Here is a 15155-nt window from a genome sequence, read left to right as displayed (position 1 = left end):
ATGGGGTTGCATCAAGGATCAGCTCTTAGTCCGTTTTTATTTGCCCTGGTGATGGATGGATTGACGCGATAAATTCAGGTGAGGTTCCATGATGTATGCTTTTCGCGGATGACATAGTCCTGATCGATGAGACTCGTAGCGGAGTTAACGCTAAGCTGGAGGATTAGAGACACACCCTAGAGTCTAAAGGGTTTAAGCTGAGTAGGTCCAAGACAGAGTACTTAGAGTGCAAGTTCAGCGAGACACCTCAGGAGGTTGGTGCGGAAGTTTTCCTTGGTGACCAGGCCATCCAAAAGAAAAGTAGTGTCAAGTACCTTTGGTCTATAATGCAAGGCAGCGGGGAGATTGATGACGATGTCTCACATCGTATTGGGGCAGGGTGAATGAAATGGAGGCTCGCTTCCGGTGTGCTATGTGACAAGAAGGTGCCACCACAACTTAAGGGTAAATTCTATAAAGTGGTGGTTAGACCGGCTATGCTATATGGGGCCGAGTGTTGGCTGGTTAAGGTCTCTCACGTTCAAAAGATGAAAGTTGCCGAGATGAAAATGTTGAGATGGATGTGTGGGTATATCAGGAGCGACAGGATTAGAAACGAGGCTATTCGGGATATGGTAGGAGTGGTCTCGATGGAATACAAGAGCGGGACGTGCGACTAAGATGGTTTGGGCATGTGAAGAGAAGAGACACAGATGCCCCAGTGCGGAGGTGTGAGAGGTTGGCCATGGATGATTTCAGAAGAGGTAGGGGTAGACCGAAGAAGTATTGGGGAGAGGTGATTAGACAGGACATGGCGCAGTTACAGCTAACCGAGGACATGACCTTAGATAGGAGGGTGTGGAGGGCCCATATTAGGGTAGAAGGCTAATACAAAGTCTCGTTACCCTGCCTTATTAGTAGTCGCTTTAGCGCAATGTGAATCTTTTGTGCTATGATTTCTGTTATTAGTTATTACCCTTTGTACTTTCAGTATTTTATTTTATCTGTTTCACTTACGTTATTTGTTTTTCTCATATTGCTTTGTACTTCTTGTCGTATCTGACTTCTTTTATGCTTTTATTGAGCCGAAAGTCTCTCGGAAACAACCGTCCTACCTTGGTAGGAGTCAGGTCTGCGTACACGTTATCCTCCCCAGACCCCACGTTGTGGGATTTCACTGAGTTGTTGTTGTTGTTGTAGTAGTAAATTTTTATCCCTATCATATTAGTTGATCACTTTTCATGTTGTATGATATTTAAAAAATTATAAATAAAAAAAATACCTTTATTTTTTTTGTAACTTTTGTATTACGTACATTGAACATGTATTTTTACATTCATGTACAATAATATAAATGTGACACTCAAAAAAAACGTGCAGACAACATATATCTTATTAGTTTAGGGGCTATTTACCAAAAAAAAAATTGTGAGTTTTCAATATTATAATTTTTATTATATTTTTGTTCTCGTAGATATATGTCTCTCGGATATATGCTAAGCAGATACATCTAATTATATGTATTTAAATATGTAGTGTAACTAAAACACATCGATTTAGTAGCAAATCACACGTTATTTCCCGAATTTCTGAATTTTTTCTCAAAAAAATTTAAAAAATTCAAATTTCTTCCCAATTTTCCGAGTATCAGTTTTTCATAAATACATATAATCTTAATTCAAATATATTACACTTATCATTTACATGAACTCTTAATTATATACATGTGTATATTTTGTAAAATACATATTTTGACTACTGTCTCTCCTCCTCTCCCCTTCCTCTCTCTCTTCTCCGGCTAGAGACCGCCGTCTTCGGCCAAAACTCGACCAAACCAATGAGGGGGCGTTCTGACAGCAAATTAGATACATGTATATATGGCAGAGCTATCCTTGCTCGAGGTTGTCGAAAAATTACATTGTATATATAGGTCAAAATTTGGTTTAATAAATATATATATATAAATAATTTATACCTTTTAAAACAAGTTGAAGGTTAGTATAGTAGTTAAGGGGTTGCAAAAGTTGATTAAGATTGTGTGTTCTACTCCTGCTTGTAGCATTTATTTTTTTATTTTATGTTTTGATATCCCTTCACGAATTTCGTGTCTCCGCCGCAGCATGTATATTTTGTTGGATAAATAGTTTGACCACCCTCTCTCATCCTCTTCCCTTCGTCTCTCTCTAAGACCATCGTCTCTGGTGAAAACCCCACCAAACTAGCGAGGGAGGGGGCGTCTTCTGACCATGTCGTTGACGGAATAAATCGGTCTTGGTTGTAAGATCGTTTCTCCTTCTCTCCCTTCGTCTCTCTCTCCTCTTCGGTCAGAGACCATCATCTCTGGCGAAAACTCCACCAAGCCAATGAGGGGCATTCTGCCGGCCTCGACATTAATGAACTGAAACTTGCTGGCCATGGCCGATGCTGCTGTAAGAATCCTTGGAGTTAGAACATGGGAGGAGACGGATTAGGAGAGAGTATGGCTGATTTTGAGTGAAAGAATAAATTAGAGAGATAATTAAGTAGATAGGATTTTATTTAGGGAGATAATTAGAGAAATAATTAAGCGGGTAGACTTTATTTTAGAGAGATAATTAAGTTAGGATAACTCTATTTTAGGCTATTTTTAAGGAGTTATATATGTGACTTTAAATTTAATACATAATTAATATATAGTGAAATAATAGGTACTTATCTTAAACTATACATTGGATTCATAGAGTTATACAGTGATCATATATATTCCTGTCCCGTTATGCTATCTTTCATTTCTGCTCATTATTTTTCACTTTGCATTGTAACACAATTTTTTATTTTTTATTTTTAAAAAATAGAACTTTTTTTGATATTTAAATTTAAGTTTTTTTTAATTGGATGAACAATCAGTTACCAAATCTTTTCTTTTTGATTGTTTGAATTTCAAAATAGGAGTAGAATCACAGGGAAACTTCAACTTTTTGAAGTAAAATTAGAAGGAGAAAAATGCTTTTGAAATAATTTAGAGAAGTTTTTCCCACTTTATGAAACAAACCAGTTTAATAATTGTTAGGCTTAAATATTTAACTAATTTTAAATAGTGTAAATAAATAAGTATAAATATTTTCCACTTCAAAAATATATGTTCAAACGTATAAGATATATGAAAATGAATGCAGGAGTAGCTTTCAATGAAAAGAAAGGAAAGAGATTTGTGTTTATCCCTAAATCAATGATTAGAATAACAATTGATCAATTTGTATTTTAGAGTCAAGAACATGCAGATTATGATGAACACATAAATGACTTGCTAATGAACATAAATGGAAATGACAAAGTGAAAAACAGTAGATTATAGAGCAATAAGTATTATTTCAGAGCTAGGCTGATTTAGTTTGAATTGTTACTCAGAATGTTGAGTGTACGTATACTAATAATCGAATTTGATTGTATAATATCGAGCCCAATATCATTCTTGCTTAGCTGAATCTAATTGAACTTTGACTTTCATATGTGTTTGTCATCTAATACGTTCAAATATCAAACTCATATTTTGACTCATACAATTTGTTTATCCTCATTGAAGTTTAATGAGGGAAAAAAATCATTATACACTACTTTATGCTCTTTATTTTATATTATAAGCTTTTTCTCTTCCTTTTCTTCCAAGTATACTGATTCTTTAACTTTTAGTATGAAGAAAAAGTGCATTACACTATTCATTTTATGCTTACTAAGACCTTAGCAACCAAGAAATAGGTCAAAGAACCAAATTGCTAGGTCCTAGATTTTAGAATCCAATAAAGTTAAAAGACAAAATTGTGCGCATAGTACAATCACTTATTTACAAGTTACAAATGAACATTTTCATCAAATTAAAGGTGAGAAATCTAAAAAAAAAAATTGTACTTGAAAATTTACTATGTTTACTTGTCTTCTCTAAAAATCTTCAACTCAAAACTAAATATTAATAAGTCAAATATATAATGAGAATTTTTTTAAAACATGCAGAATCTTCATGTGATTAATTTATTACAAATTTGTTGGTCAATTGGATAAAAATATAAGTTATGACAATCTGCTTTTAATTTCTTGAAATAAAGTGAAAAAATATTTGTAATCATACGTAATAGCTCATATATGAAATATAATCTATGACATTACGTGACTGTATATTTCAAGATATTACTCTTTTAAAGCAGATTTAATTATATATTTCAGATAAATTAATTAAGTGGGGGTAATTCACTATTTTTAGAAATTTGGAGGTATAAACTATAATTAAGAAAAAACATTCAAATAAAATGAAAAAAAAAGAAGAAGAAGTAATTTTCATAGCCAAACACCCACTAAATTAACCAAAGATGGTAATTAGGTCCATTTTTAACAATGAGAAACTACTAGTGGTCACTCTGTAGGCCATGCAACAAATAGAGGAGTAATGCACACACAAATATTGTACACCTCAATCCAAATTGTCATGAAAAACTCCTCAACTAAACTACAAATTAGAGATACCAGATTTTAGCTTTTTCTCTACAATTTTTCAATTATCACATTTTCTCTGCAGGTGCTGTTTTGTCTTCACAAGGAAAAATGAAGAAAAAAAAAACAGTGTCTAGGTAGAATAAAACTTTGGCTACTCTTTTGTCATTTTCATTCTTTCCTTCTCCTACAAAGAAATTCATAAAAGGATACTACTATATATTAATGTTAAAAAAGCAACTTCTGTTTAGGCATAATATATAAATATGTTTTTTAATTTGATCTCAATTAATATTTATGTTTTTCAATTTTAAATATGCATAAATAGACAGTGTTAGAATATATGAAAATATATTCTGACAGATTATATATATTTAGTTCCTAATATAGAGATATTTAGCTTATTTAATTTCTAATATAGAGATATTTAGTTTTCTTAATTATAATCTAATTATACTTTTGTATTTGTGTATATAAACTATTGAGGTTAATAAAATAAATCAAAGGATTAATCTCTTTCAGACAGTTAAACATGTGTAATATTAAACAAGTAGGAACATGTATACTACTCGACATAATACAAATAGAACGTGAATTGTCACGTAGGATATCAGGTAAGACACATGTATTTGCTTGTTCACACTGAAGAAGATGAATATCAGTTGAAGTCAAATTAAAAAACATGTTTATATATTATATATTATGCTTGATTACTTTGTTTTACACTTCAAATTTGAAATGGAAGTACCAAAAAAAGGAAATGCATGTTCAAGATTATTTTGTTATTTATGGAGGTATACTGAGAGAGGTAAAGGTGAAGAAGAGATGCTTTTCAACTTTATCTTTAACGTGTGAGAAGAAAGAAGGGATTTTATTTAAGAACCCCAAATGTTCAATTAGTTATTATATTTTGAATTTAGAGAAAAAAAGATTCTCTTGGGAAGACTACTTTGGTTTTCTTTCTCACTTTTTGATTTTCTGTCTTTTTCTTTCTTCCTTGTTTGCTTAGCATAAGTCATATTCACATTTACTTTCTTTTTTTTATAAGTTTTCTTGAAGAGGGTATTTAGCATTTTAGGGGTTGTAGCATAATATCAACCTGGGGTGTCCTCCTCTTTCTTGCTTCTTCAGTGAAACATAAAAAAGCTGAAATCTTTACAAGATTATAGGCATTTGGGGTTTTACTACAGTACTTTCATGTATTTCTGCATTCAAAGAAACTATAATAAGTTCTTGATTTGGCTCTGTTAACAACTGGTTTTTGTGGTTTTTTTTTTTTGGGAATTGTGATATCTTGAATTTTTGTATAAAAAGTCTTTTGTGGGATTTGTGTTTTGTGCGTAAATTTGCACAGCATTGTTTGAAAAAGAAGAAGCAGAGGTATGGCAGGTGGTGGAGCAGCAGCACCACCAAAACAAGATGAGAATATACCACACCCTGTGAAAGATCAACTTCCTAATGTTTCTTACTGTATTGCTAGTCCTCCTCCTTGGCGTGAGTTTTCTACCAACTTTCTTGAAAACACATTTTGTGTTTCATGCATACTTAATGAATAGTACTATTATGTTTTGTTTCCATGTGATAATTGTCTATGTAAAGTTTTTAGAAGTAATGGTTTTAACTTGTTTTGTTGTTTTCATCCATTCTGTCTGTATGATTTCAAAATTTTCATTTCATTTCGTTTTATTACTGCTTTGATTTGCTTGAGCAGAGTGTTTTTTCGAAAACAAACAGTGGTAAGAATTGTGTACACTGTACCATCCCCAGCACCACTTTGTGAGATTTCATTGGATATGTTGTTGCTGCTGCTGTTGTAGTTATAGAGTAGCTAGTTGTTGCTTCAATTTTTTGTTTCTTGAATCAAAGATCTTTAAAGACGCCTTTTAGATGTTAAGGTTACTGCATGTTACTTTCTCATACCTCTCTCCCCCTTTCTTTTGTTGTGAATTTTAATGCCTTTGTGTTTTGATTAATTGAACATATTGATAACCATAATGAAAAAGATGTGTTGAATTTCTTTGTTGCAGCTGAGGCCATATTACTTGGGTTCCAACACTACATTGTTATGCTTGGCACAACTGTACTCATCCCTTCAACTCTGGTTCCCCAGATGGGGGGTGGAAAAGTAAGAATTACTCCCTCCATTTTAATTTGTTTGTCCTACTTAACTCTTTTCCCTCTTTAAATGAGAATGTCTCTATCCCTTTTTGACAACTCTTAAATTCCAACTTTCCACCTGACATATTTAAGATCATTAAATTAAAAGACATTTTGGTACATTCTATATATCTTTAGTTTAAGACCATAAGATTCAAGAGTCTTCTTTGCTTTCTTAAATTCTATGTTAAGTCAAAACCAGACAAACAAATTGAAACGGAGTTTGTACCATCATATTCAAATTCTTGTTATGGTTTCTTTAAGGTACTTATGGCTTAAATCAGATTGCAAATTGGTCTCCAGTACAAGGGTAGCAGTATAATGTCTTATCTAATTAGGATCTTTTTGTTTTACTGGTCAGGAAGAGAAAGCAAAGATGATTCAAACATTGCTCTTTGTTGCTGGTTTGAACACGCTAACTCAGACTTTGTTTGGTACAAGACTACCTGCTGTTATTGGAGGCTCTTATACTTTTGTGCCAACAACACTTTCAGTTGTCTTGGCTGCTCGATATAACGATATTTCTAACCCTCAGGAGGTTAGCTTATTAGAATTTCTGTCAATGGCATCATTCCTACTAATGTTGATGCGATAATCTGAATTGGTCTTTTCTGTTACATAAATAGAAATTTGAGAGGATAATGCAAGGGATTCAAGGAGCCATGATTGTAGCTTCAACTCTTCAGATTGTTATTGGCTTTAGTGGTTTATGGCGGAATGTGACAAGGTGAGTTCAATGATCAGTAAAATATATGATCACAAATAAAAAAGGATTAAAAGAGTGATTGTGATAAATAATTCTTGATTATTTTACTGTTTCTATGGTATGTCAAAGACTGCAGGTTAACTAGTTAGACCTATTTCCCATTTCAAATTTCAGGTTAATCAGTCCACTCTCCGCCATTCCATTGGTAGCTCTCTCAGGATTTGGATTATACGAGTTTGGTTTTCCTCTGGTAATTTATTTGTGTCATATCTGTTCAAATTAGATTCTGGCTGAAATGACAAGCTTATCCGTCGTGGTAACTGACTTTTTTGCATATAGGTAGCAAAATGTGCGGAGATTGGATTGCCACAGCTTATCGTTCTCCTAATCTTTTCACAGGTGCATTTGGTCACAACTTTCTTAGATGCTTATTATTTGCTATTGCATTCTTCTAGTTCACTTTATGGACTTTGAAAAATGTTGCCCTTAATCTGATTTTTACAAGTTCAACTAACATCTTGCCAAATATTTCTGCATCTGTATGCAGTACATACCCCATTTGATGAAAGGGGATAAGCATGTCTTCGACCGGTTTGCTGTTATATTTTCTGTGGTGATTGTATGGGTTTATGCTCACATTCTCACTGTAGCTGGAACTTACAAAAATGCACCAATAAAGACTCAACTTAGCTGCAGAACTGATCGTGCTGGAATTATCAGTGGATCTCCATGGTAAGGGTAGTTCATTCTCTTGAATATGTAACTGCCATAATTTATCGATATAAAGTCTAGACTGAGGAGCTATTATCCCTTCCTATACACATGCATTGAGTTGGTAACGACACATAAATGTTGGATATGACTCACATAATGTCAAACAGGTTATATTAGCAGTAGTAAAAAGGTATGCGGTCTGCCGTGAACTGTTATCTAAACATTCCACTCATATATCTTGGACAGGATTAGAGTTCCATATCCATTTCAATGGGGAGCTCCCACATTCGATGCTGGAGAAGCATTTGCAATGATGGCAGCTTCATTTGTTGCGCTTGTTGAGGTTAGTTAATTTCAATAGGTGTTTCTCACAGGTTATTGTCCATCTCATTCTGATAGAGTTGCCTTCTTTTCCATGTGGTTGACGTTTACTTATTAGCTACTTGAAGACTGCCTAATTGATGCATGTTCTTCTTATGTTTTCACTGTCAACAGTCCACTGGTACTTTCTTTGCCGTGTCAAGGTATGCCAGTGCAACTCCTATACCTCCTTCTGTCCTTAGCCGTGGTGTAGGTTGGCAGGTAAATCTACTAAAACACTGCACGGTCAATTATATATCTCATCCAATGTAGATTTCTCATCTCTCATAGCTTAAACTTTAAATGTCGTCTGTTGTTTATCTATGTTATTTACTTCAAGCAGTAAGAGTTTAATGAACACAACTATTTCCTTTGCTGAAAGAATGTTGTCCTGGTTTCCTCTCTTATAAAAATGAATTGTTATCTCAAGTCCCCTATTATCCAAGGTAACTATCCGTTAATTGTATGTGGCTCTAAAATTAGTTTTCCTTGTCTTTTTAAGGGTGTGGGCATATTGTTCTCAGGAATATTTGGAACCGGAACTGGCTCATCTGTATCTCCGTAAGACTCTTGTCAAGTACTACCAAAGATGAAATTTTGCCGCTATTGTGCAAGCATAGTCCTTATCCTCATAGCAAAGAACCTTACCTTTTCCTTTCTATTCAATAGGGAAAATGCTGGCCTGCTGGCATTAACCCGTGTTGGGTGCAGGAGGGTTGTTCAAATATCTGCTGGTTTCATGATCTTCTTTTCGATTCTTGGTAAGTTGTTTGCTGGATGTAGTCATTTAGGAAAGATTAATGCTTGGAAAAACATTACCCTTCTCATTTTTAGCGTGAAGCATTGTTTCGTAGCTAAACTTGTGTTCATCCAGGGAAATTTGGAGCTGTCTTTGCGTCAATCCCTGCACCAATAGTTGCAGCATTGTATTGCCTCTTCTTTGCCTATGTTGGTATGTATTGTCATTTAAAGTCCTTTGTATATTCCTAGGACAACGAGAACATGATAAACTTTGTCTTTAATGTGTTTGTAGGTTCAGCTGGTCTCAGTTTTCTCCAGTTCTGCAACTTAAACAGCTTTAGAACAAAGTTCATTCTAGGATTCTCAGTTTTCATGGGCTTATCCATTCCACAGTACTTCAATGAATATACAGCAATAAATGGATATGGTCCTGTTCATACTAGAGCTAGATGGGTAAGTAACCCCTTTCCCATATTACTACATTGATATGATTATGGAAAAGGATTAAAATACTCCCTCTTACTATACAAAATATCATAAGTTTATCCTCCATCGTACTTCAGGGTCACTCATATCCTTGTTATTAGCAAATCTTCTTGCATTTGCCGTTTTCCATGATGGAGCTCCAGCATAGCCCCTAACCGAAGTATATTAGAGGGTAATTTAAAATGATAATTACATGTCTAAACCATTCAGCCATCTAGTCTACAAAATATGTACAAAGTGTATAGGTAGTATATACATATACTATACATAACATCTACATATAATAGATGTTGTGTATACTTCGACTATATTGGTAAAACTAGATTCCCGAATGGTATATATGGCAACTTTTCCCTAATCTTAAACCAAGGTCAAAAGTTGAGGGGTAAATCCGGACTTTTATCCCAATATATTTTGTGTTCCATTAAGATCAAGGACAAATATGAATGATGTCGAAGTATAATGATAGTAAAGAAGTAAAATTAGACATCTTCCCTTTCTTCTTGTACCGTGCATGAGTTGCTGCATTTTATTCTTTTTTACCAGTTCAATGACATGATCAATGTGCCCTTCTCGTCGGAACCTTTTGTTGCTGGTTTACTAGCATTATTCCTGGATGTATCACTGCACCGAAAAGACGCCGCAACAAGGAAGGACAGGGGCATGCCATGGTGGGATAAATTCAAGTCATTCAAGACAGATACAAGAAGTGAAGAGTTTTATTCATTGCCCTTCAATCTCAACAAGTTTTTCCCATCTGTATGATTGAAGGGGAATATAAATATATTTATATAGATAATCCAAACTTTATTTCCCCTAAATTTTCTTGTTTCCAGTAAATTGGGAAAAATTAAGCATGAGTGACTTGTTTAGTGAACAGTCCATTCCTAATGCTGTTTGTAAGAGAGAGGTATATGAATATGATATCATTTAAAAGTCCTTGAGAAAAAAGTGTCATTTTGTTACTGAGTTGTTTGCGTTTTGCACACTCCTAATGTACTTGGATCTTGATACGAGTATATGAATATGACTATCAAGCACCTATAATAGGTGTCGACCTTGTAAAGAATAGTTTAGTGTATCAGAGCAAACAGATACATAATGAATTGTGATACACTAATACAGAGTGAATTGATATATAGGAATAAACAGATACAACTGATATATAGGAGGAGTAAACAGATACAACGCAAAATAAATAAAAGGCTCAATTACATAAATAATATGTTATATTACATAAATTAAAAATTATGGCATAAAATATACTCTTACTAAAAATAGCATTAGTTTTATTAATAAATACACTTTTTCTCTTTTATTTCTCTCTCTCTCTCTCCTTTTTTTTTCCAACATTTTCTCTATCCTTCTCTTTTCTTCTGTCTTTCTCTTTCTTCCCCCTCTCTCCTTCTCTTTTTTCTTTTTTGGTCCGTTTTTTCTCTTTCTCTTTCTCTTTTAAAAATAATAATTAATTATTTTAATTTTTAAAACTTAATTTTGAATTGGATATTATGAAAATGATGATTTTATTATTTTTTAAATTAAATAATTTTTTTAAATGTAAATACATATATAATGCATTTCTAATCCAATAAAAAAAATATAAACGATAATTGTAATACATTTTAAATTCAATATATTATACATATTATAGACATTTTTCAATGCACGTGGTGAATACATAACTAAAATATTTTTAATACAATAATATATTTCGTTAATAAGAGAAAAAAATTAAAAAATAATTTTAATAGAATTTGAATTCAATACATTATATTATAAGCATGTTTCAATGCACGTAGTAAATATATAAATAAAATATTTTTAATACAATAATATATTTTAACACTGTTAATAAGCAAAAAAAAATAAAAAAATAATAATAATTTTTTAATTCAATATACTATAAATATTATAGGCATGTTTCAATGCATGTGGTGAATAAATAACTAAAATATTTTTAATACAAATGTATTGTAAGTATTATGTGTGAATTTCAAATATTTCAGTACTAATCAAATTAATTTACATTGTTAGAAATGTATTACATTTTTTGAAATAACAACAATCGAATTCATAATAATGTATAATATTGAATTCGAATTGTAATACATTTTGAATTCAATATATTATCCATATTATAGGCATGTTTCAACGCACGTGCTGAATATAAAATTAAAATATTTTTAATACAATAATATATCCCGTTAATAAGAGGAAAAATAAAGAATAATTATAATAGATTTTGAATTTAATATATTATAATTAAAATGTGGTGAATATATAATTAAAATAATTTTAATACAAATGTATTATAAGTATTATGTGTGAATTTAAAATATTTTGGTACTATTTAAATTAGTTTTAAATTAAAATAATTAATTATTTTTAAGTGAAATATTAATCGAAAGAAGAATTAAAGAAAAGGGAAACTTACATAAATATGTTCTATTAAGATTATATTTACCATTTATAACAATAAGATTTTCTTTTTCGCTGAATACTTATAATATAATTTTAAAACATATTACAGAGAATAATTTATAAACATGTATAATACAAGTTTTATTGATGGGTAATATATTTATCACATATTTTAATTCACTTATAATATATTATGTCAATTTATTGCTAAACAAGCATAATATATTTTAAACACTTATAATACATTTATATGTCATACATAATTTACTTTTAATACAAATACAAATTTATCATAATATTATTATATATTACTATAAATAATAATAAATAAAAAATATTATTAAAATCAATAATTATTTATTAAAACATACTTACCTAAATAATATTTTCAAAAAAAAAAAAGTGAAAGGCAAGAAGTGGGGAAAAGGAGAGGAGAAAGAAACAAAATAGATGAGAGAGGTAGGATCACACATCTTTTTATTCAAAAAGTAATCCTCACATATCATTAAAGTGGGAAAACAATGAAAAAAAAGGAGGAGGAGAAACGTGCACACAAAGAGGGAGAGAAATGAGGAGGAGGAGAAACAAGCGCTTACACGGAGGAAAGTGTAATGAGGTGATTTTAGTTATTAATTAAGATAAATATGTTATATATTATATTTTAAAAAATATTCTTAAAAAATAATTATTAATCCAAAAAAATTTATTGATGTAATTTTTCCTAAATAAAATCCAAACGCTCGCAAGTTGTAATTTTTCGGGCAAATAATGGGCCTATGTTTGCTTTGTCAGGTAATTTTCTCTTTTTATTTGCACTATCTTTTATGGGAAACTTACGTAGATATATTACATTAAGAAAATATTTATTATTTATAGCAATAATATTTTTATTTTTAATAAGCATTCATGATACACTTATAATACAGTTTTAATACATGTTATAGAGAATAATTTATAAAACACGTATAATACAAATTTTATTGATGAATCATACATTTATCACACACTTTAGTATACTTATAATATATTGTGTCAATTTCTTCTAAAGCAAGCATAATATATTTTGAAATCACTTATAATACATTTATATCACAAGTATAATTCACTTTTAATACATAGTGCAGATTTATCATAGTATTGTTATGTATTGCTATAAATACTAATAAATAAAAAAGTATCGCTAAAATTAATAATTATTTATTAAAAAGTACTCACTCAAGTAATTTTTCCATCTTTTATTTCCTACAATATCCCCTGTGATATACTCCCTCCGTCCCATATTAGTTGTCATATATATTAAAAATAGTTGTCTCAAAATAGTTGTCAATTTAAATAATCAAGAGAGAATTAATTATATTTTTTCCAATTTTACCCTTAGTATTAATTATTGTAGAATTAAGAGTCACATAAATTGATAAGGATTAAAGAATTAATAAGGTATATATTGGTCAAATAACATTCCTAGTTAATGTTTTTAAGAATTGTGCAAAAAAACTTATTATGACAACTAAAATGGGACGGAGGGAGTATTTAGCAGTATTATCTAGTATTCTTCTGGTATCTTATTCTTCATTTTTATTATTACATATTGGTTATTTGTTTTGTTTATTTTGCTATTTTATTATTGTTATTTAACTTTGACTATGCTCTTTTTAAATTGAGGGTCTATCAAAATCCTACTAATATGTAAGATTTACATACATGCTGTCCTTCCATACATCAGTTGATTTCTCTGAATATTTCATAATTGTTGTTGTTTCATGGTGATATATTCATTTCTTTACAAAATCCAAATTTCTCTTATTTAATTTGGAATGAGAACATGTGCATTAAATAGGGTTGGGGTAAGAAATCTATGATTTGGGTTCAGTTTGTTATTGACAAGATGGGCCTATTCTAAAATGGCCTTCTTTCTCTTTGGCCCACTAAATTTAGAATAAGACTATCTTACACTTGGGGTGTGTTTGTTACGGTTGGAAATATTTTTATGTTTAGTTAGTCAAAAATTTTGAAAAATATTTTTTTTTAGAAATATAAGTTTCTTAAAAAGAAAATAATTTTCTTAATAAAAATAGCAAAGCAAATTTCATAAGTATTATTTGTAATTGTCTCTTTCCCATCTTCCCACACACCCCACCTCCACATCCACGCCCATAGCCCCCCCCCCCCCCCCGACTCCATCTCAACACTTCTATCATCCACCTCCATCCAAAAATATTTGTCTAGATTATATAAAATATTTGTGAGACAATATTAATTACTTACTTAGCAAATACCAAAAAATAAACAAGAAATTCACTTATATATTTTTTATGAAAATATTTTCCTTCATACCAAATGACAAACACTTAATTAAATCATTTTTCTTAATGTTCTTTTTGGTCTTTTCCAATTCGCCACGAGTAAATTAATACTCCCTATGTTTCATATTATTTGATCCATGCTGACCTGACACTCTCTTTAAGAAAAAATTAATTAAAGATATATTTTACTAAATTGATCTTATTAATGATGTTTTCAAACTCTAAATCAGACTATTTCTATTTTATATAGTTATTTAATATTAAGGATAATATGAGAAAAAAGTTAAATGAAACGAAGCACACTTTGCATAAGAGAAAATGTTACTTCTCCTATAACATTAACAACTTCTTTTTCCCAGCATCGCCAATTAATCTCTGTTTTGTGTTCTCTATAAATGCACAAGTTAGACGTGATAAAACATGACTAATTTTTCAACAAATTATTAATCATTATTTTTGTCCTTATAAAAATGTCTTTAATTAGTTAGACAAAATAATATATGCATAATTTGGCGTTTTCCATATCCACCTATATATGACTATAAGTTGTATAAGCTAATCTGAAAAATATTTTTGAGAAAAGGGAGAATTTTAAGTTCTAAGTTTAAGTAAGTTGATCTTTACTTTCAATTTCAAGATTGTATTTCGAGCATAACATCCTTATGCACTCATTTCACATCTTAGACCTAGCTGATGTAAAAGGCGGCTCCCTATTCAGTGCTATACATGTTCCCTTGGTAACTTCTAGGTTGTTCCGCGGCAATACGGACTCGACCCGCTCCTACCCACTCTGGGGTACCATAGAATGTCGGGAATAAGGGGGGACA

The 15155-nt window shown here is 31.1% G+C and overlaps 1 protein-coding gene across 1 annotated transcript; it reads left to right on the top strand.

Annotated features, from left to right (window-relative positions):
* The first annotated feature begins 5361 nt into the window (after positions 1 to 5361).
* On the top strand, positions 5362 to 10657 carry LOC129880299 (nucleobase-ascorbate transporter 7-like). Its single transcript, XM_055954273.1, has 14 exons — positions 5362 to 5934; positions 6468 to 6565; positions 6959 to 7135; positions 7224 to 7324; positions 7478 to 7553; positions 7643 to 7702; positions 7851 to 8035; positions 8264 to 8360; positions 8513 to 8599; positions 8880 to 8938; positions 9047 to 9138; positions 9252 to 9329; positions 9411 to 9571; positions 10151 to 10657. Exons 1-14 carry the CDS (start codon positions 5823 to 5825, stop codon positions 10367 to 10369), a joined length of 1602 nt encoding a protein of 533 aa, XP_055810248.1. The 5' UTR covers positions 5362 to 5822; the 3' UTR covers positions 10370 to 10657.
* The last annotated feature ends 4498 nt before the right edge of the window (positions 10658 to 15155 follow it).

Source organism: Solanum dulcamara, chromosome 2, assembly GCF_947179165.1.
Source record: "Solanum dulcamara chromosome 2, daSolDulc1.2, whole genome shotgun sequence".
In the NCBI taxonomy this organism is placed as follows: Eukaryota; Viridiplantae; Streptophyta; class Magnoliopsida; order Solanales; family Solanaceae; genus Solanum; species Solanum dulcamara.
This window is presented reverse-complemented; position numbering and strand designations above follow the sequence as displayed.